This window comes from Symphalangus syndactylus, chromosome 6, assembly GCF_028878055.3.
Source record: "Symphalangus syndactylus isolate Jambi chromosome 6, NHGRI_mSymSyn1-v2.1_pri, whole genome shotgun sequence".
Classification (NCBI taxonomy): domain Eukaryota; kingdom Metazoa; phylum Chordata; class Mammalia; order Primates; family Hylobatidae; genus Symphalangus; species Symphalangus syndactylus.
The window spans coordinates 37454784-37482010 of NC_072428.2; the positions used below are offsets into that span (position 1 = coordinate 37454784).

The 27227-nt window shown below is 49.3% G+C and overlaps 1 protein-coding gene across 8 annotated transcripts in view; it reads left to right on the forward strand.

Moving 5' to 3' along the window:
- The first annotated feature begins 421 nt into the window (after positions 1–421).
- The window catches only part of PTPN5 (protein tyrosine phosphatase non-receptor type 5), a 63480-nt gene continuing 36674 nt past the window's right edge, over positions 422–27227 (forward strand). For 2 of the 8 annotated variants that reach the window (XM_055282185.2, XM_063641045.1), the window contains exon 1: positions 26281–26361. Coding sequence is in view for 6 of the 8 variants with exons in the window: in XM_063641044.1 (XP_063497114.1) it covers positions 20711–20820; positions 26285–26361 (187 nt within the window). In the remaining 2 variants the exon portion in view is untranslated. Of the gene's footprint in view, positions 667–14156; positions 14281–20152; positions 20241–20703; positions 20821–26280; positions 26362–27227 lie in introns of those variants that run through there. The other 6 variants (XM_055282178.2, XM_055282184.2, XM_055282183.2 and 3 more) reach the window with 6 other exon arrangements.

Consider the following 27227-nt stretch of genomic DNA (forward strand, 5'->3'; position numbering starts at 1 on the left):
CAGGTTCAGCGCGCACTGCCCTGCCGGGGTCCCTCTGGCGGTTGCCGTAGCGGCGCGGCCCGACCCGGGGCTCCCAAGAGGAGAAAAAATCATGAATGAAATGGATGCGCTGCTCCCACTCCTTCGCCCTCCCTGTCCAGGCAACCTTGGAGTGGGGGCGACGACTGCGGAGACTCCGCGCAGAGTTGCTTGGGAGAGGGAGGCACCTGAGATGAGGTCAGGGGTTAAGGGTCTGTGATCCGGCCCCCTTCATGCCCCGGGAGCAGCCCGATCTCCCGGTCCCCCGCCCCGCCAGCCCTGCGCAATTCCCGGCGAGCGGCACAAGCCCGCCCGGGAGCGGGGCGGAGCCGGGGCTGGGGGGTGCCAAACCCACCCGGCGGCTGCGCCGGCGACTCTGCAGCTGAAGCGCATTTGGTGAGGCGGTCGGGCGAGGGAGCGCGCACGGAGCGCGGGACTGAGCGCCAGGCGGACGGACCGAAGGACGGACGCACCGAAGGACGGACGCCCCCGCACACGCAGACGCACAGAGCTCGGCGCGGCCCCCGTCGCACACACACTGGCACAGACACAAGCAGGGACACACGCAGACACACGCACACTCGCGCGCGCACATCCCCCCGCCAGCCTGCCCGCCTGCTCGCCGGCGCCCGGAGCCCGCTCTGGCCGGTAAGTGCGGCGCCTCAGTCTGCGCCTTTGTGTGCGGAGCCGGAAGGTGGAGGGCGCGGGTCCCTCCTTCGGGCGGCCCCGCAGCTGACACCTCCAGCCCTCCGGGCCGAGGAGCCGGCGCCCGCCCCCGCCACGCCCCCGTGGGGCTCTGGGCGCCCCATGCTGGGGGAGGGGTCCCCCACGCAGAGGAGGGGGCTTGGCGCTTGGTAGCCGGGAGGGAGCGGCAGCCACTCCCCACGAAGCCCGTGCGCGGTTCCGGGGAGGAATCGGGATAGTGGTTTGGGGTCTGAGCCTCTGCGGCCGGCGGAGGCTGGTGCGCGGCTCTGGGCTGCATCGCCTCTCCAGAGCCTGAAGCCCCTGAGGGAGTTTGGAAATCGCTGCTAGCCTTCTGGCCTCTAACACGCGGCTCCCAGCATTCCCATCGCTTCGCCTCCGCCGACCCTTTAGCTTTAGCCTCCCGTGTCCCACCCTCCCCTAGAATAAAAGCTTAGCGCGCTCCCCTCCCCCAGCGTGCTGCTTGTTTCTGGATGAGGCCCAGGCTCCTGCAAAACCGGAGATTGCCCGGGTCAGAGCCTTGGGAGGCTTACCTTATCAAGGATCACAGGACTTAGAAGATCAGGGCCAGACGAATCCTGGGAACTTATTCAACCTTCTCATTTTACAGATGGGGAAACTGAGGCCCAGTACGGTGGCTGGACCAAGGTCACCGGAGAGTTAGTGGTAAAGCTTTCATTAGAATCTAGGGTTCCTGGTTTTCATACTCATGCTCCCCTCCTATACAACTAGATCCCACCCACATTGAAGCCCCAGAACCCCAAATTCACCTGAGTGTACCACGAAAGTGTGTAATTCCAGCCCTGCCCCACTTGGAGGGGCAGGTGCCATTCATTTGCTACCTTCCCTACCTGTTGTACCAAAAAAAAGGAGAGAGGGGGCTTTAATTTGCTTCCTTCAACCTCAAAGGAGAGCTCTCATGTCTCTTATGCAAACACTCAAACACTCCGGGTTTGGGATTCGTTTGGGAGAATGAAGAAGCCCGGACCTGAGATCAGATTCCCTGGCGTTAGTCCTGATCCACCCAGGACACACTGAGCCTGAGTGTCCTCAGTTGGACCAGGTGATGTGGCATCCCAGGATTCGTCCTCTTCTCCACTGTGTTCTGACTGCATGCCCTCCCAGTCACCGTTCCCTCCCCCTTGAGGGCCAGATCTTCTACTCCAACCAGGCCCCTTTAGTCATCCCTTTGCCGAGGTCCCCACTTCTTTCTCCTTGGGGCTTGTTAAGGGCAGCCTCTTGGTGCTGCTGACAAAGCTGCTGGGGAAGCTTGAGTTACAGTCACACCAGGCTCGGGTGGTTTCTCAGCACACGGCTCCCTCAAGGGCATCCAGGTGTCCCCAGACCTGAGCCTGATGCCTGGTGCAGAGAGGGTGCCCCGAGAGGTGTGTTGGAGTACAAGCATAGATGGATGGTGAAGGGATGGAGTCAGTCACCTTGGAGGAGATTCTGGATGGAATAGTTGGCAAGGAGGGCAGTGTTCAGTCTCCAGGGAGCTGAGGTTCTGGTCTCAAGAACTTCCTTTTTTTATTTTATTTCCATAGATTTTTGGGGAACAGGTGGTATTTGGTTTCATGAGTAAGTTCTTTAACAGTGATTTGGGAGAATTTGGTGCACCCATCACCCAGAGTATGCACTGAACCCAATGTGTAGTCTTTTATCCCTCATCCACCTCCCACCTTTCCCCCAAGTCCCCAAAGTCCATTGTATCATTCTCATGCCTTTGCATCCTCATAGCTTAGCTCTCATTTACGAGTGAGAACATACAATGTTTGGTTTTCCATTCCTGAGTTACTTCACTGAGAATCATAGTCTCCAGTTCCATCGAGAACTTCCTTTTTGAGGGGGGTGAGCAGCTCATCATGGAGCTGAGCCAGGGTGGGTGGCCAAGTGGCAGAACTTCAGGGGCTGCCACTGACAATGTAGTCCATGTAGATGGCATTGGCTATGAAGTTTACACAGACTTGATAATGAATGGTGGCTTCCGGGTTTTTGCCATGTAGGGATTTCTGCCTTGAGAATGAAGGGATCTGGATTCCAGGCCCAGTCTCTTCCTCACTGGCTATACAATGTCAGTATATAACCCTTCTGGGTCTCAATTTCTCCATCCAATCATTGGATTGATGATGTTGTGAACTATTTGGCGGTGGGGTGGGAGCACATATTTATATAACTGCTATGGGCTTCTTTTGCTCTATGAAGGAATAATTTCTGACACAAGAATGATGTTTGTAGAGTACTTAGTACAGTCCCTAGCACATAGAAAATGCTCAGGAATTGGTAGCTAGTAATTCCACTAGGACCCCAGCTTTGTGGATATACCCTATACTTCTTCCTTTCTTCAGATCATCCAAGGACATGGGATTCTTAAGGCCTCAAAGTCTTCCTCCCTCAAAAAATTCCTTTCCGCCTGACCTATTCCTGGACTTCAGGCTCAGCCAGCATAAAACATCCATGAAAACTCCCTGGGAGGAGCAACACTTTTGTTTATTCAACGTTTTGTACATTAGCATGATAGAATTTCATAATTTGTATGTAGTGTCAAAAGCTCTTCCTATACTCTTGTCACTTACTTCTCATAACACATCCATGACATCAATAGTGTTATCATCCCCATTTTACAGATAGGGAAATTAAGGCTTGAATTTTCACTTATCTAAGGGTGCATACCTCAAAAGTCTTAGATCCAGAGAGCTAGGCCTCCAGCTCAGATGATCTGACTCCAGATTCTGAACTCTTTCTTCTGTGTCGTATTGCCTGTCCTTTCCCAAGACTTGCCCTAAAAGAGAGGCAGATATCCCCTTAAAAACAGTTGAAAGAGGAATTTTATTCTCCTCACAGGTCAGTAGCGGCTTCTTGGAGAACCCAAGTAGCATTTAAACTAGGTGAATGATTTGTACATTAGAAGAAAGGAAGAAAACTATTTCAAGGAGTGGAAACAGCATGAGCAGAGGGTGGACAGGCAATGGGGACTTCTAGGATATATACAGAAACTGGAAAGCGGTTCATTCCAACTGGCACAAAAAGAATAAAAGAAGGGACTTGAGAAGGAAGGTTGTGTAAGAGGATGGAGGTTATTGGGGGGACGTTGACTGCCAAGCCAAGGAGTTGGGAGTCTTTAGTTTTTGAGTGGGGGAGAAACATAATCAAACCGTAACATGATGAAACTCACTCTGGCTACCCCTTGGAGAACAGATTGGATGAGGAGAGCCTGCTGGCTGGAAGCCCAGGTAGGAAATGATGACAATGGTTTAGGTGAGAGATAAAGAGAGTATGGACTGGGGGTGGTTGTAAGAATGGTTAGAAAAAGGAGTTGATGCAAGAGGCCACAGTGTCACTAAAATTGGTAACTGATTGGATGTAGGCAGTAGCAGGAGGGAGGAATAAGTGATGGCAAGGCTTTGAGACTGAATAGCCAAGGATGTCATTCACAGACACAGCCCAATAGGAGGAGTGGGAGGCTTAGGAGTAGGGGCTATGAATCTACCAGGGACCGTAATGATCCCTCCTGCAAAGCTGGTTCATCAAGCTCCCTAAACTATCAAGAATCAGTTCATTCATTCATTTATTCTCCAAATACATATAAACATCTGTTACATACCAGGTTGTTCTAGCCCCTAGGGATACATTGCTAAAAAGATGAACTTCCTCCCTAAGCTCTACCAGGGGAGACAGAAAATAAAACATAAGCAAAGATAAAATTGTTCAGGTGGTGAGCAGTGCTTTGGAGAAAAATAAAGTAAGATGAGGGATGACTGGGAGAAAGAATGGAGAAAGAGATCTGCCTTTAAATAGAATTGTCTTTGGGGAGGTGATATTTGAACAAAGACCTGAATGAAGAGGAGACCTGGGGAATAGCATTCTAAAAAGAGGAGACCACAGGTGCAAAGGCCCTGGGGTAACAGTAGCTTGGTGTCTTCAAGGAGCCTGAAGTGTAGCTGTAAGAGATAGACAAAGGGGGAAAGTGATAAGAAACAAGGTGAGAGAGTGGGCAGAGCCAATCATTTAAGGGCCTATAGACCTAAGAATGAGAAGCTGCATGATGTTAATGAATCTAAGAGAACACATATCCTATTCACCTTATATTCTTTGTGCCTAGCAAACCAAGCCTGGCCCTTCACAGTAAATAATTGTTGAATGAGTGAATGAATGAATGAATGTTGGAAATGACCATTTACGTATGAGACTGCATATCTTAGACTTATATGAACCAATAAATAAAGATATTATACCATAGTAAGGGTATAGAAAGCTGTATTATGATCAAAATAATAAAGCTCAGACAACTTGAATTCTGTGTTGTCGCTCAAGTATGAAAATTTAAGTGAAGTCTGCATATTTTATTCAATATGGCTTGATATTATAAACACTGCTGTTGACTAAGACAAAATAGTAAAACATACCTGAAATGACTGTAAAACAATGAAAATAACATTTTTGGTCTTTCTTCATCCTCCTCCCAGCACAAATATACATCTTTCTGGCTTCATTTCAAATTTTCTCTTGCGCTCTCAACCGTTTCCTTCATAGAGGTTTTAAAGAAACTCATCTCTAACACAAAGACCCATATTTGCAGGACAAGATGCTATCATCTCCAGTAAATTGACAGATTCCCAAAAAGAGAAGGCAGTGGGGCGGGAGAAATTATTTATAGACAAATAAATGCTTCAGGCACCTAATCAATTGTTGAAATGGATCTACAGGTAGAGATGGGAAAACTGGCTGGACCATGCGAGGGGCTAGGTGACATGCAGGCTCAGTCTTAGAATCACAGGATCTCTGGACCCTCTGGTCCAGATTCCATCTGAAGCCACAGGTCTGTCACCTGTCACCTGTAGAAGGTAGAAACTCAGGTCATCTCAAGGGGGAAAAAAAAAAAACTAGAAAGTCTTTTCTCTTTTAAGCAGTGTTATCACCAAAAGGCTCTTCCTCATCTTAGGGGATTATGGAAAATAAGATTCTCCCCATTCTAGGCTGGGCGAGGTGGCTCACGCCTGTAATCCCAGCACTTTGGGAGGCCGAGGCCGGTGGATCACGAGGTCAGGAGATCGAGACCATCCTGGCTAACATGGTGAAACCCCGTCTCTACTAAAAATACAAAAAATTAGCTGGGCGCCGTGGCGGGCGCCTGTAGTCCCAGCTACTCAGGAGGCTGAGGCAGGAGAATGGCGTGAACCCGGGAGGCGTAGCTTGCAGTGAGCCGAGATAGAGCCACTGCAGTCTGGCCTGGGTGAAAGAGCGAGACTCTTTCTCAAAAAAAAAAAAAAAAAAAAAATTCCCCCCATTCTTTAACATCATCTCCATCTTTTCTGCATCTGGTGAGATGTGGAACGAGCATTGTGGCCACTGGTGTCTGGCAAAACTCAGAAATTTCCAAACTCTCAGACTGAGAAAAGCTTTTCCCACTGTGTTGCAGCACGTAGAACAGAAGCCACCCTCCTTCCTTTGTCCCCGTTCAAGCAAGCGTGACTCAAGTTTCTATACCTTGGGTGTAGCATGTTGGATGGGGAGGGGATCCCCTCACACCAGATGCGGGAGATCCACTGTTTGCAGATTTGTAAGGGAACAAGCATCATGGGAATTCCTAACTTTGGGCTAATGTAAGGGATAAACTGTTCACAGCCAAATTTCCTGGTTAGTCCAATAGCAAAATAAAGACCCTAAATTGCCCTCCTTTTTGTGGTGAGATAGTTGGTTGGAGTCATTAGAGAGAGACACCAAGTCCCGAAGTGTCTTTCCGAAGAGTCAACATGAAACACCCCCTCGCCTCCCATTCCTCTGCAAGCCTTTCAGGAGGGATTTGTGGCCCTCAGTGGTGGCAGCATATGGGCATCTGGAATCAATTCTGAAGATTCTTGCAAAACTAACAATGTGTATATTTCATCATCTGCTTAAAGGTGTTGTCTGGTATAAATTATAAATTACAGTTGTGAAAATAGCCATACTCCATGCTAGAGAACAAACGTAAGATGAACCATCATTTTATATACCCTATTCTGTGTTTTCTGTAGATCTGTATTTTGTAATAGTTGAAATTAGTCCACATATAGGTTTATAGCCTGCATTTTTCACTTGACATTTTGTCATGACTTCTCTGTTTATACTTGGTTGGCTGACCCCTACTTTATTTAACTATGTCTTTATTGTTGCACATAGTCAATAATGAGCATCTCCAGGCACATAGCTTTCCCATCTCAGAGTCTCAAAGCATCCATCTGAAGCACCCTCAAGAGATATTATGGGATCAAGGTGGTTAAAGAGGGGTGCAAGGAAAAGAACATGTCGTGGCCCTGGCGTCCGGAGTAGAAAAAGAACAGGGAGCTTGGCGCGGTGGCTCACGCCTGTAATCCCAGCACTTTGGGAGGCTGAGGCAGGGGATCATTTGAGGTCAGGAGTTTGAGACCAGCCTGGCCGACATGGTGAAACTCTATCTCTAGTAAAAATATAAAAATTAGCCAGGCATGGTGGCGCACACCTGTAGCCCCTCCTACTCAGGAGGCTGAGGCATGAGAATTGCTTGAACCCAGGAGGCAGAGGTTGCAGTGAGCCAAGATAGCACTGCTGCACTCTGGCCTGGGTGACAGAGCAAGACCCTGTCTCAAAAAGAAAAAAAAAAAAGAACAGGGAACCCAAGAGTTGGAACCAAGGAGAGGATGGAGAGGAAGATAGATCATGGGCCAGGGGTCAAGGTCACAGAGCCCTAGGGGTGGCAGAGGGGCGTGCAGCTCTGTCAGATTTCAGAGGGAAGTCTGTCCTTCCAGTGTTTTGTTTGTTTGGTGTGGGAGGCTTTTATTAAATTGTGGTAAAATACACATTTACTATTTTAACCAATTTTAAGTGTATAATTTTGTGGCGTTAAGTACATTTACAGTGTTATACAACCATCACCACTGTCCATCTCCAGAATCTTTTTATCTTCCCAGACTGAATCGCTGTACCCATTAAATACTAATTCATCATTCCCATCTCCCCCAGCCCTTGGTGACCGTTCTGCTTTCTGTCTCCATAAATTCACCTATTCTAGGTACCTCGTGTAAGTGGCATCATGTTTGTCTTGTTTTGTCTGGCTTCTTTCACTTAGCCTAATGTTTTCAAGGGTCGTCTCTGTTGTATCATATATCAGAATCTCATTTATTTTCAAAGCTGAATATATTCCATTGTATGGATATACCACATTGTTTAGCCATTCATCTGTTTCCACCTTTTGGCTATTGTGAATAATACGGCTATGAACATTGGTGTGCAAGGATCTGTTTGAGCCCCCGCTTTCAACTCTTTGGGGTATATACCTAGCAGTGGAATTGCTGGATTGTATGGTCATTCTGTGTTTAACTTTTTGAGAGGTGCAGGGTGCATTTTTTAAAAAGGATTTTTGTGTGCCCAGTATGAAGACTACTGAGTGAAGTCTTAGGACTAGAGAGTCCAGGAAGAAGCTGTTAATTTAAAAACTAAATGTTGTTTGGGTTCTGCATGGCCATGGAGGTAACAGAGAAGAGAGAAGAGGGAACAGAATACAAATAAGTCTGACTCCATTTCTGAAGAATTGTTGTGATTTAGAGGCATTGTGGGTGGAAAAAGAAAGCTCTCAGGAGAGATCTTAGTGGGTGGAATTGATTCAAGCATGCAAGTATTTACTGTACCAGGCACTGTGGTGGACACAAGGCCCTCAGCAACCAACATGACCACAAGGACCCTGCCCGCAAGGAGCTTAATGTCTAGTGGAGGTGCCAGAGGAGTCACCTGGCAACAGTGGTCTGTATTGATGCATTCTAGGCTCATCATAAGCACTCACTCTTACTGAGTGCTTACTACAGTATCTCAATCTTGGTAACAGTTCAGTGAAGACGGTTTCTGTTATCCTCAATTTGCAGGTGAGGAAACAGAGAGCTTGAGTAACTCTGTTTCGGGTACGCACAGCAAGTAAGAGAGCCAGAATTCAAACCTAGGCAGTAACTGTGCTCTGTAGGGCTGTGGGAACACAGGAGAGACACCTGCCCAGGATGGAGGTCAGAGAAGGCTTTCCGAAGGCAGGGGTCAGGTGAGTATTTTCATGCAAGTCAGCTGTATTCTTCTTCAGCCCATGATGTAAAACAGTGCTTTTCTATAGTAGCAGCAGTAGCGTTCAGCCCTGCTTCCAGGGACTCCAGACACTCAGGGAGACCCCCCTTCACTGAGACTCCACTTCAGAGGATAAGATGATCACTTTTATCATCCTTGCTGCTTATCATGAGGCAGGGAGGCTGGGGGTGAGGCATTGCCATTTCCCACTGCCATCTGCTGCCTCTGCTACTTCCCTAGCTGGTCAGCATCTGAGGTGCCTCGGAGGGACCTCCGGGGCAGCATCAGGCCAGTGGGCTAAGAGTTAGGCAAATATGAGGCCTACGAGTGGCAGTGCAGATCATATGTCCACCCTCTGTGCCACATCACTGTCCCAAGATACTCCCACCACCACAGAGCCCTGTCTTACCAAAATACAGATGTGGCTAAGTCTCTGGTGTTTCCATCCTTCTGTGGCTCCCCATGGCTTGCAGCCGTATTTCTCAACAGAGGCCTACTGGCCTTTGGGTGGGAGAGTTATTTGATGTAAAAGCATCCCTGGCCCCATCTCCTATATATTTGCCTGTAGCACCCTTCAGTTATTATGACAACCAAAAATGCTCACACATGTTCTTCAGGTTTACTTTACAAGCAGTCCAGTGTATAGCTCTTAAGTATTCTGTTCAGTGCATTTTGACAACTGCATGAGCTCATATAATCATCACCAAGAGCAAGACTCAGGAGATTTCCATCACCCCCAAAAGTTCAGAGATAACGATTATTCCCATTTCTATCATTGTAGATGGATTTTGTCTGTTCCTAATCGTCATATAAGTGGAATCATATAGTATGATTTTGTGTCATGAAATAGTTTTTAAGAAGCCAGACACAGTGGCTCATACCTGGAACCCCAGCACTTTGGGAGGCCGAGATGGGCAGATCACCTGAGGTCAGGAGTTCGAGACCAGCCTGGCCAACATGGTGAAATCCCGTCTCTACTAAAAATACAAAAATTAGCTGAGCCTGGTGGCACACACCTGTAGCCCCAGCTACTTGGGAGGCTGAGGCAGGAGAATCCCTGGAACCTGGGAGGTGGAGGTTACAGTGAGCCGAGATTGTACCACTGCACTCAAGCCTGGGTGACAGAACGAGGCTCCATCTCCAAAAAAAAGAAAAAAGAAAAAAGACAGTTTCTGAGATCCATCCATGTTGTCACGTTTTCCCCACTAACCCCCGATACACACACAGATTTATAAATGCCAACTAGCATGGCAATACCTGCCTCTGTCCCCCTGAGAAAAAAATGGTCTGTGAGTCAAAGTTAGTGTGTCTTAGGCTGATGCATGAAAAGCCCTCTGCTGTGTGACAAGAGTCCCTCTTATGTCTACTCTGTGGCTACACTGAGGTGCCCATCTGCCTGGCATACCTTGTGCTTTCACCTCTCTGGGCCTTTGTCCTGCAGTGTTCCCTGCCTGGAATGTCCTCCCTGTATCTGGTGAACTCCTGCTTGTCCTTCAGGTCTCTTCTGTGCAGCTTCCCAGACTCTATTTTTGTGCTCTCCTGAGTGCTCCCATAAGACAGCCTCAGTGGGCCTTTAATGCATTTCTCACTCAACTCACTAGGCTGAATGCTGGGTGGAGGGCAGGGACTGGCTCTTAGTTATCTGTGTGTCCCCCAAGGCTCAGTACAAAACCTAATATTAAAGAAATTGATATAAGATTGTAGTAAGATTATCTTAGAGACAAACTGGGTTTAAAATGCAAAATGTATTCTGAACCACCCTCTGGAGCTAATAAAGGTGGGGCTGGGCACGGTGGCTTATGCCTGTAATTCTAGCACCAGGGCGAGGCGGGTGGATCACTTGAGGTCAAGAGTTTGAGACCATCCTGGCCAATATGGTGAAACCCCATCTCTACTAAAAATACAAAAACTAGCTAGGCGTGGTGGCAGGCGCCTGTAGTCGCAGCTACTTGGGAGGCTGAGGCAGGAGAATTGATTAAACCCGGGAGCCGGAGGCTGCAGTGAGCCTAGATCACGCCACTGCACTCCAGCCTGGGTGACAGAGGAAGACTCCATCTCAAAAAAAAAAGTGGTCAAAAAAAGACAATCTGATCTCTGGCTACAGATGATAAATGTAAACTGACTTCCTGCCAGTGAGGCAGAGACCTCCATCCCTTCCCCAGAGGACCTAGCATCATGGGAAGTGGCATGGATGAGTGCAAAGTAGTGCAGCTCAGGGAGTCAAGGGGAGGGGCGGGGGCAAAGATCAGCATCAATCACGGAAGGCTGCCTGGAGGAGGTGACTTCCAAAGGTTTTCAAAGAGGTCTCTGTGTCGAGCCTAGGAGTTTCATAATCAGAGTGTGAGAGCCCTAAAGCATGATTCAAGGCCACCTGGATCATGGGCCTGATCTGTCCTCTCATGACCCTGGTACTGAGTGTCACGCAGCAGCCCTTCCCTCCTCCGTCACTCCTTTCCACTCATGTCTGTCTGCTTTTTCTCCCACTTGGTCTTTCCTTCCCATCTTCCTTCCAAATCTGAGTGTAAAGGAAAGAGCTGGACCTGCCTTCCATTTTTTTCCTCCTCTGCACTGGGCTTTCTGTCGTGGGGGATAAAGAGGGAGTTTTATCCCTTGCCCCTTCTCAGCCTGGGAAGTTTACAGAAGCCAAAGTTAGTTATGGACAAGCAGCCCGGGACAGGGTGTGGCTCATTACGAGTTTCCAAGTCACAAAAAGTGCTGGGGGAAGGATTCAGCCAGAGGAGAGGTCAACACACCCTAGACTCACTAGGGAGGTTTCCTGGAGGAGACCTGGGCTGAGGTGGGCCTTGGAAGGGCAGGAAACCACAGCACAAAGAGGAGGAGCAGGAAGGCCTTTCCTGGCCAGGCCTGAGTACAGAAGGGTTAAATTAGGCGGGGGGCAGGGGCCCTGATGAGACGCTGGAGCCCACAGCAGGGTGTGGCAGGAGCTAGGGGCCGCTCTAGGAGCTGAGAGACTAAGGCAGAAAAGCAGGAGGGAGCATGGCTGGGGCAGGCAGATGTCATGGCAGAGGAGGATTTGGAAAATCCTGCGAAGTGGAGTTTCCAGTTCTTTTACCCGCCCTTTCCCTAGGGCTCTGGGTCTGACTTGGGGACCTGGAAACAGCCTGGAGCTCTCCAGAGGGCAGAGGAGGTTCTGCTGGGAAGACCCCTCTCATCCTCCCGCTGCTGTCACCTGCATTGTTCTCATTAGCTCCAGGAACACCTGACAGAGCCTGAGGAAATAGGAAGCAGACCTTTGTAGCTGATGGCACTGCCTGGTACAAAGAGCAGGAGTGTCTCCTGCGTGAGGCTGACTTGGAGGGAGACAGGAAGTGAAGCTTCGAGCCAGGTCAGCAGGAATATGGAGAAGGAGGCCTGCCCAGGACTGCCAAGCTCTCCCTATGTACAGCCCTCGCTTCCCAGGCGTCATCACAACCCTGCAGCTCTCATCGCTGCCATGTTAAATGGGAGGAAATTGAGGCTCAGAGAGGTTAGGACACCGGCCTAAGGCCCCATGTGGAGAAAGTGGCAGAGCACAGCATTTTAGCCAGGTCTCTCTGCCTCTGAATTCATCCTTTTCCCGGAGGACCATGGTTGCCTTACAATATGTGACCTCAGAATGGTCAGTCTGTCATGCTTTGAGGAATTCAGCCCGTGACCGAGGACCTCTGTTGACAGCCTGCCCTGGGCCCAGGTTTCCAGCTATCCACTGGCACAGGGCAAGGAGAGAATCAGCCATCCTTGGCCCAGGACCAGGCCCCTTCCTGTATTCTCCATTGGCCACCTGAGCAGGACCAGGGAGACCACGTACCTGCTCTCATGTCAGTCCCTAACCTCTCTAAGTGCCTATAGCTCCTGCAGAGTGAGATAATGATGTTTTCATGGGGTTGTCTCAAAGAGCTAATGAAATAAGGTACTGAGAAGCATGTGGCACACGGTAGGTATGCAGCTGCTATTTATTAAATTTGAATTCAAGAGGTCAGGTTCCTTTCAACCTTGACTCTTGGTCCCACCTGGGTATTTTTTCCTAGTTTACACTCTATTTTTTCTTTTTCCTGGCAAAAGAGCCTCAAATCCAGCTAATGTTTCGAAACCCAGCCTGTCTGTGTCTTCCCCTCCAGGCCCTGCTTCTGACTCAGCTAGACTCTTCTACCAAACTCAAAGATGCCGAGATCTTCCCAGGTTGCCATGACCTGAGCCAGGCCTGAGCACAGAAGGGTTGAATCAGGCTGGGGGCAGGGGCCCTGATGAGAAGCTGGAATTCACAGCAGGGTGTGGCAGGAGCTAGGGGCCCCTCTAGTTGCAGGTGGGAGCAAACTGAGCTCTGAACTTCAGCTTTCCCCTCTGTAAGTACATCCCAGCCCTGTGAGAAGGAGCCTTGTACGCAATGAGGAGCAGAGCAGATGCCAGAAGGATCATCATGGACCATCCGGAGCAAGGCACAGCTGCATGGGCAGCCCAGGCCCGGGGCAGCATGAGGAAAGTCTAGGGATGAAACCAGAGGCATGAAATAATGTGTGATCAGGGTGGGTGTGTAACCAACACAGGCTAGGCCAGAATTCTAGTTCCGGGGTGTATTAGACCATTCTTGCATTACTATAAAGAAATACAGCAATTTCGTTACAGCAATGCAAGAGACTGAGTAATTTATAAAGAAAAGAGGTTTAATTGGCCCATGGCCAGGCTGTACAGGAAGCAGGGCACTGGCGTCTGCCTGGCTTCTAGGGAGGCCGCATGAAGCTGACAATCAGAAGGCAAAGAGGGTGCAGGCACATCACACAGCGAAAGCAGGAACAAGAGAGTGAGTTGAGGGAGGTGCCACACGCTTTTAAAAGACCAGATCTTGTGAGAACTCTTGTCAGGACAGCACAAGCCATGCGGGATCCGCCTCTGTGACCCACCAGGCCCCACCTCCAACACTGGGTATTACAATTCAACATGAGATTTGGGTGGGGACAAATCACAGAGGGAGAAGGGAGAGCTGCAAGGTGGACAAGGCCTACTCCCAGAAGGCAGAGACTGCCCATCAGAGCAGAAGGCCAGTTGCTGGGGTTGGGTCAGTGTCCAAGCCAGATGAGCAACAGTGAGACTGAGTTAAAACTCTTAACAGTAATATTGGCTAACAGAGCATACAACGTGCCATGTGCTCGTCTAAGAGCTTCAGGTTTACTCTTCACAACAGTATTTTGAGTTAGGTCCTATTGCTGATCTATTTTAAAGATGAAACTGAGGCACAGATTGAGCAAAACTCTGGACCTCTGCTACGACTGGCAGCATGACTCTTCACAGTCATAGCTTGAAATCAGCCACGGTGGGAGCATTTACACCATGAAATTGGCAGAGGGCACAAATCAGGGCTCTTTTCTTTTCCTTTCTTTCAGAGACAGGGTCTCGCCCTGTCACCTGGGCTGAAATGGAGTGGTGCGATCATAGCTCACTGCAACCTTGAAGTCTTGGGCTCAAGCGATCCTCCTGCCTCAGCCTGCTGAGTAGCTGGGACTACAGGTGTGTATCACCATGCCCCGCTCACATATTATTTTTTGGTGAGTTAGGGGCTCACTGTGTTGCCCAGGCTGGTCTTGAACTCATGGCCCCAAGCGATCCTCTTGCTTCGGCCTCCTAAAATGCTGGAATTACAGGTGTGAGCCACCATGCCTGGCCTACATTCTTCTTTTTTTAATTCCTGCATAATATTCTAGTTTACTTCATCTTGCTCCCAGTGATACAGCAGTTCAGGTCCAGTAGAGAGAAAGTTAAGGACCAGTTTATCAGCACACCACAAGATTCATCCCAGAGCCTTCATGGACCTTATCCGTGGGAGGAGAAAAGTTACATTAACTGGGAAACAGGCAAAGCCTGAAACACAAGATGATGACAATTAACATTTTTAGAAGCTTCCTGGCCCTGTTCTACACATTTTCCATACATCTCATGTAAAAACTTTGTGTGAAGATCAACATTCATTTAATCTCCTTTATAACCCTCTGAATTGTAGACACACTTATCCTTGCTTCACAGATGAAGAAACTGAGGCACAGAGAACTCAAAGTCTTGCCCAAGATCAGGCAGCCAGTGGGGGAGCCTTGATTCATACTCGGGCAGTCCAGAGCCAAAGCCTATGTGTTTACTACTTTTATGGTGTTGTTTGTTTGTTTTTGAGATGGAGTCTCAGTCTGTCGCCCAGGCTGCAGTGCAGTGGCGCGATCTTGGCTCACTGCAACTTCTGCCTCCCTGGTTCAAGTGATTCTCCTGCCTCAGCCTCCCAAGTAGCTGGGATTAAAGGCGCCCACCGCCACACCCGGCCAATTTTGTATTTTTAGTAGAGACGAGGTTTCACTATGTTAGTCAGGCTGGTCTCAAACTTCTGACCTCAGGTGATCTTCCCACCTCAGCCTCCCAAAGTGCTGGGATTACAGGCGTGAGCCACCATGCCTGGCCCTTTATAGTGTTTTTAATGAGCCATTTGTAAATGCTCAAACATTACCCCACTTTTCTTTTTTTTTTAACATTTGCCTGGTGCCAGATACAGTATTGGACATGGGAAACAGAAAAGTCTGTATCAGATGCTGTAAACCTAGTGATTTAAATAAAGCCTGGGGTTGAGATAAACTCAGTTTGAAGCCTGGCTCTGCCACATACCAACTATATGACCTTGAGCAGGTGACTTAGTCTCTCCAAGTCCCAATCTCCACGTGTAGGTGGAGGATGACTGTTTACCTCATATGGTTATAGAGAGAAGTGAATGATGTCATACATGTGCGGTGCTTGGCATGACATCTAGCACACAATAAGCCTGCAATAAAAGGAAGCTGCGGTAATCATAGACCACAGGTTTATGCCCAGGTAGCTCTGTGTGAGGCAGGGAGACTGGCATCAACAGATAATGACCGTATGGAGGGGTAAGAACAGAAGACGGAGTACCCAGTTCTTCCTAAGGGAGTCGGGGAGGGTTCTATTGAGGAGGTAACATTTGAACAGTCTTAAAAGGCAAATAAGAATTTTCCAAGCAGAGAAGGGAAAAGGGGGCTTTCCAGTGGAGGGAAAAGCGCATCCTAAAGCATTATAGGTTGGAGCAAGCATGTAACTGAACGGAAATACCAGAAGACGCCCACAAGAGGTGTGATCACACCTTTGCATTTACGATTGCCTGTTTTCTCCCTGTAAATTAAACTGCATACCTGGGGGCAGGTGCAGGGAGAGGGAGCAGAATGCAATGTTTTCAGAGTCTTGGAGAACAGAGGATCAGACCAGATCACCTTTGAACTCCAAAATTCTGCCTTTCTATCTTTTGGGTCCGTGACCGCCGCATCATTTATAATCAGGTAGGACCATCCACAGCATCAAATCACAGCTGAACCTGGACTCTCAATAATTGGCTCAGGCCGGACACACTTGAAGTTTGGGCTCCGTGGACCAAGGCCAGTTTCCCTGATGCTGTGAGCGCCCTCTGCTGGTTCACTGCCGTTCCACCCTCTGCCTCGTTGAACCTGACAGGCCCGGAATTGAAGCTTGACCTCTAAGGAAAGGCCCTTAGAGGTCATCTCATTCAGGTGCTTTGGTTTTCATTTGGGGCTACTGAGATTCAGATAAGGGAAATGACTAGCCCGAGGTCACACAGTAGCCTGGGACTAGAGCCCAAGGCTTCTGGGCCCTGGGCCAGTGAGTGTATTCGTCACGGCACTGATGGAACACAGCTGCCACCATCACAGGCTCCCCACCCAAGCCAGCCTCCCAAACTCCCCATGCAAGCTAGCCTCCCAAGGCCTGCTCCCTGAGCTACTGCTTCAAGTGGAGAAACCCGAGGTCATGGTCCAGCGCAGGACTTCCAGTCGTTCTTCTGGGGAGAACAGCAGTGAGCCCAAGCAGGGACACAGGCACAGGGATCTCCCTCTTGCTCCTTCACTCGTTCACTTGGGTCACTTCACCCCCTGAGCCTTAGTTTTCTCATCTGTAAAAATAGGGATCATCACATGCTACTCACATAGATTTATGTTGAGGATTTTTTAAAAGAACATACAGAAAGCAACTGCTATGATGTGCAGTCTCTTCCTATTGTATTTGCAGAATATTTTTTCATACCAAAAGCTAAAAAGTGAAAGAGAGGTTAGGAATGTGGGCAGTGGGGGAAGCTCTGTGATGACTAGCTGTGTGGCCTTAGGCAGGTCACTTTACTTCTCTGAATTTCCATTTCCTCCTCTAGAAAATGCAGGGAATGTTAGTACGTTCCTCTAGGGGCTGCTGTGAGGACTGAATTTGCTAACACATGCAAGGCACTGGAGCAGGGCCTGGCCTGTGTGGTCCAGGTGCAGTAGTGATAGCTGCCATTTCTGTTGTGAAGATACCGTCATCGTTATCCTCTTCAGTCAGGAGCTAAGATGTTACTGAACAGGTGGCCCTAAGATTGCTTCTGCCCTTTTTCCTTCTTCCTTCCTCTCTCTGATCACTTCCTCCTGTTCCCTTCCATCCTCACCAACCTGACCATGAAATTTAAAAAGTGTAGATTTTAAAAGAAAGCCAGAGTGGCCCTGAGAAGAGGCTGGGAGGGTCTACAGAGTCTGAGCTGAATCATCATGAATTTCTGACCCTCCCCCCAAAAGGTGTATTTAGGACAATGTGTTGGCTTCAACCATGAGACCCTGGTCTCTCTCAATGCTGCCTACGCAGCTAGCCCCTGCTCCTTTGGTCCCAGCAGGGTGGCCAAAGCCAGCAAAGAATCTGTGTGTGTTTTTCCTGCTCCCATACCACCCAATCTAGGAATTTGGAAGGATGGGGGCTCCTCAAGTCCCCTCCAGCCGCCTCCTCCTCAGAGTACAGGGGGAAGCTGGTAAATTCAGTTCATACTGGACCTTTGGTCCAGACCGCAGCCACTTGCAGGCCCAGCAACGCCTTTCTGTTGTCAGCGAGGGAGGGCACATGGTCCTGGGATGCCTCTCTTGTCCAGAGGCTGCTCCAGACAACTTGGCATTGTTCAGAGCCTTTTGCCCTTTCTAGAAGCTAGGTTCCCAGCCCTTTCCTGGGAGTTTATACATTGTCTACACCTGCTTCCCCACCACCACCACCCTCATTTCTCTGCTGTGCCTTTGTTGGTTGTTTGCACAGATCCTGAGCACCTGCTGTGCACCAGTCACCACGATAGTCAACATTCACCTTTCTCATTCACTGGTGATCTTCACCGCAATCCTGTGTGGAAGGTATTGTCATCCGTGTTAGACATATGAGAAAAATTTAAGGCTCGGAGTGATAAAGACACCTTCCCAGAGCCACGCAGTTTGACTAGAGCAGAGTGAAGACCTGTCCCCAGGGAAGGCTTCCTAGAGCAATTCAAGATTAAGCTGGAGCTTAAAGTCTGAGTTTGATTTTAAGGAGGGGTGCAAAGAGGTGATGGCCTTCCAGGCAGGAGAGACAGCCTAAGCAAAGGGGTGAAGGGAAGGATGTCCTTCATGGTCACAGGGGTGATGAGAAGGCAGTTATGGTCTGAAATCAGAGTGACTGGAGCAGGTGGCCCAGCAAGGGGGCAGTCCCCAGCTGCAGTCCCAGGCTAGGATGCCCCATCTCTTACCTGATTGACACACCCACCTTTTAGCTGGTCTTCTGCCTCCCAAGCCAAGAATCTATTCTTAGAACTGGTTGGTTTTTTTAATCCTTAATATCAGGTATGGAAGAAATGTCTCATTATGCTCCTTAAATGAAATTAGCCCAGACTCAGAGCTCCCCAGCATTCCTATTTGGTAGGAAATTCAATCCCAGTCATCACTGGAGTGACTCTGACCCACTGCTGTGACCCCTATGCCAGGGATGTTTCAAGGAGACCACACTGATTATAGCTGAGATGCCCCAGCCCCACTGAAGAGCCCCTCTGGGTCTGCAGACTCTGTGCCTTCTGTAGGGAGGGCACCGTGTTGGGGTGCAGCGGAAGCCCTGGAGGCTGAGATCCAGTCCTCTCTATGCACTCAGTGCCACCCACCCACACACCAGGCACCAGTCATGGAACTGATGGGCTCTGGGCTCTGTCACCTTCCCAGGCCCGGAGACCCCCTCCCCTTCCTCACACCCCCACCTCCATGACCAAGAGACACCCGCTCCCAGGTGCTCCAGCTTTCACAAAGACTGGAAGGATAGCTCCTCCAGGAACTTGGCCTTTGGTCCTGCAGCCAAGCTGCCTCTCCCAAGGGAGTATAGGTCTGTCTTACCTCTCTGGAAAGAAGGGGAGGGATAAGGAAAAAAATTCCAAGTGAGCGGCTCAGTAGATTGTCCCATCCCACACCACACCCCCTTTCCACACTCCCCTTTTAGACTACATTTCTTTCTAGTCCTTGAATGTGCCCTGCTTTGTGTCAATTCCAGGCCCGTCTGCATGCCCTCCTTCTACCTGGAGCACCCCACCCTCTCCTGTCTCATCCCACGGCCTCTCACCCCCACTCCTCTTTCACATCTCACCAGAGACGGCCCTTCCTGGGAACCAAACGTCTCCTGAGTCCTCTGCCTCCCTAGGGGTCTGGCTGGCACTCCCAGGGCACCCTGCTCATCTCCCCACACACGGGTCACCTGTGTCGCCGTTGCCTTTTCTTCTTACCTACATCCCCCATGAGATACTTGTCGTTCATTGTATTCCCAGGGTCCCACACGTAGCCTGAACATAGCAGGTGTTTAGTAAACAGGTTGAACAAATGAATGGTCCAATCCCTGAGTCAGATTTAAATGAAAAATGGACAACTGTTGCCCGAGCCCCTCAGCAGGCTGGGCCTACCCTGCACTTTTCATCTTCCCTTACCTGGGGTCCCTGCCATGCCCGCACCCACTTCTCCCACTCAGAGAAGAGCAGGGACAGAAGGGAAGTCATTTGTCTGGGCACATCCCAAGCAGAGAACACTCAGACCCTGTGTTTGGGATCCAGAACACTCAAGTTTGCAGTCTGCTCAGACGTGAGGACAGATGGCTGGACAGTGGACAGCTGGGCAAGGAGGGTAGGCAGCTTGGCAGGACGGAAATAGCAGTGAACTAAGCATTGGGAGTCCTGGGCTCAGAGCCTATTCATTCCACGAGTTTGCTGCACGCATCAGTCTGGGTTCTGTGGTTGCCAGCAACAGAAGAGGACTCTGAGTAACTTAGGCAGAAAAGATATTTATTAGAAGGCTTTGGGGTATGATATAAATAACAGGTAACTGAGTTCTGATTCTGGGCTGTCTGTGTAGCAAGGGGCAAGCAGGGCACCAGCGGAGGAGAAAGGTGACTCCCAAAAGGAAATCAGGATTTTAACTACCTGAAAAGAAATTGTTGGCACACTGTGTGAGCTGAGACTAGTCACTCATCTCTCTTTGCCCCGTTTTCCCATCTGGATGATCTGAAGCTGCCCTCTCTCCTTCATTTATATCTCCAGCTTGCTTTTTGCAGAGAAAGCTTCCTGCCCTGGAAGATGGCACCCTTTCCCATCCAGACACCTTGGGAATGAATTATGAGGGAGCCAGGTGAGTGAGCGTTTATGCCGTCCCCCTGCAGCCCGCCCACTGAGGAGGCCAAGCCTTCTCCATCTGGATGCTGTGGGGCACATGACTCATTCTCATGAGGTGTTCAGCCTGATCATTCCTTTTCCATGAAACCAGCGTGTCCTCTGCCCCTGCCTGCTGAACATGCTGATGAAAATCTGGATGGCATTATGGGCCTCTTCGTGGCTATGGTTTGGCCATCTTTAATTGGGAGGCTCCTAGCTGGAGTCTGCCTTCCTAGAGCCCCTAAAGCTACCAACCCTGAGACCCTGCCACTACCCTGCATTTGGCCTTTAAGGTGTACATCAACAGGCTCAGGCTCTGTGCTAAACACCTGGGATGCAGAGGTGGTTGAGGGGGTGAGGATGCACCAAAGTCGGAAGTTGGTGGGGGAGGCAGGTGCATAAACAGCTAACTATAGCAGCAGAACAAAGTAAGAGACAAAGGGACATATGAACCAGGTGTGTGGGGGAGCCCAGAAGTGGGAGGACGCAGTTCTTCCTGAGAGATCAGGGAGTGCTCCGTGGAAGACGCACCACCTGAGTCGCACCTTGGAGAATGAGTAAGATTTGACAAAAGGGGAAAAGGATCTTCCAGGCTGAGGGAACAGCACAAACAAGGCTCGAAAGGAGGAATGGAGAGGTTTAATTCAGTGAATAGAGATGTCAGGTGGGGTTGGAGCTTTAAGAGGGTGGTAGGAGCTCCACGTTGACAGTGAGGGGTGTTTACGGGGTACCAGGGGCACAAAGCCCAGGATAGAGGGCATGTCTGCCTGGGCTTGGCTCAGCCTCACACCCAGGAATCCTGGCTTCAGCATCCCAGTTCTCCCTTGCTCCTCACCCACCTTGGAAGCAGGCTCAGGCTCCCTGACTGGCTCAGCAAACCAGCCAGCTCTTTCTCTGCAGAAGTCCTGGGCAAAGCTAGGACTTCATGTTAGGAGACTCCAGGACGTCTCCTAATAGCATCCCCCATCCCCCACTCTACCCCCCAGGCAGAGGGGCGGTGCCTTTGTTAGAACACTTCACCCAGCCCACGGCAGCGTCTGTTCTGTATCATCTGCACTGGCCGTGAGCTTCTAGAAAATGGGATGGGTAGTCTAGTCTGGATCTCCAGCACCCAGCACTGATGGCGTAGCTGCACAACGCATTACCTTCACACATACGAACGAGCAGAGGAAGGTGGTGACATTCAAGTTACAACGGGCTTAGAGTCTGACCACCATATTTTCATAAGTGAGGCCTCAGACCCAGAGCGCAGAAAGGATTGCCCAAAACCACAAGCGTGATGGGAGGAGAGTGGAGACAGAGCAGTTTGGTTCATAGGAGCACTACTCACAAATAGCCAAAAGGTGGAAACAACCCAAACGTTCAACTGATGAATAGATAAATAAAACGTCATCTATCCTACAGTAGAATATTATTCAGCCGTGAAAAGGAATCCATGAAAAGGAATGAAGTACTGATGCATTCTACGGACTTGCTAAGTGCAAGAAGCCAAACACAAAAGGCTACATATTTTATGATTCTATTTATATGAAATATCCAGAATAGGCAAACCCATAGAGACAGAAAGCAGATAAGCAGTTGCCAGGGGCTGGGGGGAGGAGGACAGGGATTGACTCCCTATTGAGTACAGGATTTCCTTTTGGGGTGATAAAAATATTCTGGAAGCAGATCATTATGATGGTTGCACAACATTATGAATGTATTAAATGCCACGGAATTGTACTCTTTAAAATGGTCAAAATGTTGAGTTTTATGCTATGGGAATTTTAGCACAGTAAAAAAAGTAGTTTCAGACCAGATCGGACGCTACCAGCTGGGTCTAAAGTCCATTTCTTAAACATAAGCTGCTGCCTCCATGTCCTGTTATAGACCTACCCAGCCAGACCAGGTGTGAGAGAGCCAGCATCACTCTCAGTGCAGGGAAGCCACATGATCAAGTGGAAGAGGGCTTCCCCCACCCCCCGCCAGGAGGCAGGAGTCCTGTCTTCTAGGCTGCTTCTTGCCCACGTGCCTCTGCTGAGGCCTAGCCCCCATCTGCTGCTCCATCCCACTGACCAGCCTACTTCTGATTGCACCAGATGTTCCATACATCTTGGGCCTCCATGCCTTGCTCTTTGTATTTGCTCTACCCAAGAAATCCTTTTCCCAACCCCTCATTCACCTAAAAGCATATTTTAAAAACCAGCTCCTGGCCAGGCGCAGTGGCTCACGCCTGTAATCCCAATACTTTGGGAGGCCGATGCAAGCAGGATCACCTGAGGTCAGGAGTTTGAGACCAGCCTGACTAATACGGTGAAACCCCATCTCTACTAAAAATACAAAAATTAGCCGGGCATAGTGGCAGGCGCCTGTAATCCCAGCTACTGGGAGGCCAAGGCAGGAAAATCACTTGAACCAGGGAGGCAGAGGTTGCAGTGAGCTGAGATAGTGCCACTGCACTCCAGCCTGGGCAACAGAGTGAGACTCCATCTCAAAAATTAATTAATTAATTAAAAAAAAATTAAAACCAGCTCTTGTCTCCCCCTTGGAGAAGACTTCCTCTTCCCCTTGCCCCTCCCACAAATGAGCAGAGCCTTCCCCAGGGTGGTCACATGCATACATCAATTAAAGCAGGTATCAGGGTACAGTCGTGTCTGCATGTCTGTCTCCCTGAGGAGACTGGGAGCCTGCAGGGAGGGACCTGGATTATTCATCACTGTATTCCTAGGGCAGCTCCAGGCCTTGCTCACAGGAGGTGCTCGGCACACGCCTGTTGAATGCGATGATGGCTTTGGGAAGCTGCTTTCACTCCGGGACATCCTCCATCAGTGAAGTGGGGGCAGGCTGGGTGATTTCCAAGTCCCTTCATCCCTGGTGTTCTCTGGTTATAAGGGAAGCAGTGGTGGGGGCAGCCCAGCAAGTGGCTGCTGTTGTCACAGGCCAGTGTTCTGTTCCTGTTGCCAGGCTGATAGAAGTGGGGAAGGAGAGAGCAGGAGCCTTAGCAATCCAATAAAAGTAGCTATTTCTGCTCTTGGTGGGGAGGGAGGAAGGCAGCGCCCAGAGACTGGGTTCCCCATCCAGCCTGAATGGGCCATCTATTTTCTTTGGAAAGCTAATTAAACCCTCCTCTGGACAGCCTAGACATGCAGGCTGTGGCTGGGGTTGCCTGGAGTCCTTCGACTGCAGGGAAGAGCAGCAGAGGCTCTTGCTCCATTTTCCTTTGCAGTCAAGAGGTGCTACTCGTTCTGCTTTTCTGGTTATGAAATTAGTCATTTTCTAGGAAGCTTATTTATAGAGTCCACCGCACACATGCAGCACTGATCTATTCTGAACACAGCTTGGGGCCTGAGAGGCTTAAGGTGTGAAAGCAGGTGTGAGTCACACATGGGTCCCCTTCCAGAGATATCTGGATACTGTGCCTTTCAGTACCCAGCCAGGGGTCAGCCCTCATGGGCTGCCATCCAGCTGGGCGCTCTTTAGGGTAAGGAAAGAACAAGTTTAGGATTGGAAGGTTGGGGGTGGGTGCTCTCAAACAATCCCTGTGGCCACCACCAGCTCAATATAAAATGTGGGGCAAGTCAGACCCCATCCTCTGCCTCAGTTTCTCCTCTGTAAAATGAGAGGCCTTCCAGATCTGTGATTCTCTGACTTCTGTGGACAACAGCTGTGGAGGAGAGCTCCCAGCTACTTAGCAAAGACCCGTCCACAAAGCAGCTCAGATGATGGCTGTGTTTGAGGTTCCTAATGTTTTCTCAAGAACGTCAGGTCAACATTTACTTATTTTATAAGTGTTTATTTATTGCACATCCTACTACGAACCAGGCACTGTGCGAGGCTTTGAAGATACAAAGTAAATAAAACAGAAATAGTGAACCCTGCCTTCATGAAAGCCACAGTCTAATGATGGAGACAGATGTTGAGTAATGGCATATATTACAGTGACATTTCTAACCATGTCAAGTGCATACCATGTGAGAGAAAAGCATGTGGAAGGCACTGTGAGGAAAGAGCCTTCTCAGTGTGGCTGGAGTGCAGAGGTCAAGGGGGAGAGGGACATGGGGTAAGGCTGGAGGGATCAACAGGGACCAGACCACCCAACATCTAGTGAACTATGTCAAAGGATTTTTCTTTGTTCTAAATACAATAAGGATGCCATGAAAATATTTTTTCAAGAAAGGTTATGTGATAAACATTGAGCTTTGAGGAATTGATTCTAGCTCATCTCTTCTGGAGAAGAGTTCACCATGCCACTTTCCATTGCCTGGGACAAAGGGGACTTCCACATCCAATTGTGCAGTTTGTAAACTGCACAGATTTTCTATGCCATAAGCATTAGAGCCATGTGGAGAATGTTTTGGAGGCCAGCCTGAGTGGATGCCAGCAACCAGTTAAAATATTGCCACAGCAATCTAGGCAAGAGATGATGGCGGCTGGGACCAAGATGGGGAGGGAGAAATGTGGAGGGACTCCAGAGACATTTAAAGAATGCACTTAAAGTTACCTTGAAGGAGGTGACCTCCTCTCTGCAGGAGTGCTGGGCTCTAGGACTTGTGATTCTCAGAGACCCTGGCAATTGGGTTGAGGAAAAAAATAAAATGATATAATGCCAGTTGAAAAAGAAGATATCAGAGAGAGAAGGGCCGCCCTGAACCTGGCCTCTCTGCCCTTAATTATTTAAAATCTGGAGTTGGGCCTGAAACAGGCCCTAGGGCCAGTTCAAGAAGCAGGATAGCAGGACTTGGGGGCAGAGAAGCAGCTGAGCTTCTGGAATTCCTGGAAGTATGCTAGCAAGGCTATGTCAAAGGTTCTTTTGGTTGCCAGTTTCAGAAATCACATCCCACTGGCGTAAGCTAAAATGTGGGGATTTATTGGAAGGATCCATAGCCATCTTATGGTCTTGATGGACATATTGTCCAAGACTCAGTACAGATGGGAACAAGGTAGCTCTCAGGCCCTCAGCAGCAGGTCTTCTCTCCAGGGCACTGTGGCTACCATGATTCAGCACCAGCGAAATGCACCAGAATGCATTTTCAATGTGCAAGGGAGAGGATCTGATTGACCCAGCCTGGTTTGTGTGTCCAGCCTTGGATCAGTCATCAGCTACTGCCAAGGGTCAGAGACATGAAAGGCAGACAAGGCCATTGGAACCCACACTGCATTTCAGGCCATTCCCAGGGTAGGGGAACCCCTGTGAGTCAAGTGGTTGCCCTCAAGATATGTCTACTCTCAAGATGCTTCATGGGATCTAGCTGATCTCCAGCAACCTTTTTCCAGCTTATCAGGTAAAGGAGAAAAACTAGACCCCCATACTCTCCTGTAAGGTACCCTGATAAGCTAGAAAGAGGGTTCTCTGATTTCAGCAAGGAAATATTTAGACTATACAAAACATGTATCTAACTGTTTTTTCTAGCTATTTCTGGAGAAGAGTTCTGCATGCCACTTTTTACTGCCTGCGGCAGAGGGGACTTGCTTATCCTGGAGAGCTGGACACAGGATTGTGGGTTACTTAGAGCCCTCTTCTTGTCCACCCATGGTTCAAAACCACTGGAACTAGGAGACAGAATGGCATAGCAGCAAGAGCATGAGCCTGGAGTCCTAGGCCATAATTTCAAACTCATCTCTATTCTGTTGAGCCACAGCTCAACAGAACATTTAAAGAACATTAAACAGACCTTGGGCAAGTTACTTAACCTCTCTGAGCCTGTTTAATGATCCCTCATTCATGAGGTCATGGTGAGGATTTAATGTGATAAAGTTTGCAAAGTGCTTGCATATAGTAAATCCTCCTACTGTGGTAGAGATGATGATGGTTGTGATGATACTGCTGCCACTGATTCCACAAGGAAGACCCTGCAAAATTCTGCTCCTGCCTCTGCAGCTTGACCCCTCAATAGGCTGGTATTTTCCTCAGGTCCCTTTGATGGGGTGGGGTTATTCAAAGGGATACAGAATACAGGAGAGGGAGCCTTCTTATCTTTGCTCAGGGTTTTTGTCTTGATCCTGGCTCAACAGCATCTTCTTACCTTTTCCATCCTGCTGCAGGAGTGAGAGAGAGAACCACGCTGCTGATGACTCCGAGGGAGGGGCCCTGGACATGTGCTGCAGTGAGAGGCTACCGGGTGAGTCTTCCCAGCACCCAGGTCCTCCCAGACCTCAGAGTGGAGAGAGAATGCCCCAGCTGACGCTGGGGCTGGAGTAAAGCCTAGCTAGCTATGAACTTGCACGAGAAGAACCATGCAGCTGCTCCATAGCTCTTGGTTTAAATGGGGACTTGTTTTTCTAATCCCTGATGCCTTCTGACCTGTTATCATTTGGAGCTGCTCTAGGCTCACATGGAGGGAAGAGCAGGCAATTGAGGGTGTGCTAGGAAGTGAAAAGAAGGACGAAGAGCTGAGGAGTACAGGGTTCCTAGGGAATGACCACTGACCGTTCAGTGCTGGGCTGACTTCAAGAGGTAAGGGTAGAAAACAAAACCTGAAGGCAGCATGAGCCAAGGATGCGGTGGGGGATGTGGAGAGCTACCTGATCTCCCTGTTGAGAAGCCCGGCTTGAGGGTGAAACTGTGCTGCTTGAGTCCAGTTGACCACACTTGCAGGGAGCCAGGCCATTGCAGCCACCATGGAGATATTACCAAGGCACTCTTGCCCACAGGGTGGCAGCTTGTCCCAGTTGTAGCCCCATGACCTCAGAAGGAAGAAAAAGAAGGGGTGGGGGGAGAGTTTTATATTTTTTATAGATTTTTATTGTTATTTTCCTTCTTATAACAAAAGGTTAACTGTCAAAATATTAGAAAATAAGTACAAATAAAAAAAGAAAAATTGCCATAATCCTGTAACATAGCATATATTTTCATATCTCTCCTTCTGAACATTTTGTTAGAAGACAAGTCTTTTGGGCCAGGCGCGGTGGCTCACACCTGTAATCCCAGCACTTTGGGAGGCCGAGGCGGGCGGATCACAAGGTCAGGAGATCGAGACCATCCTGG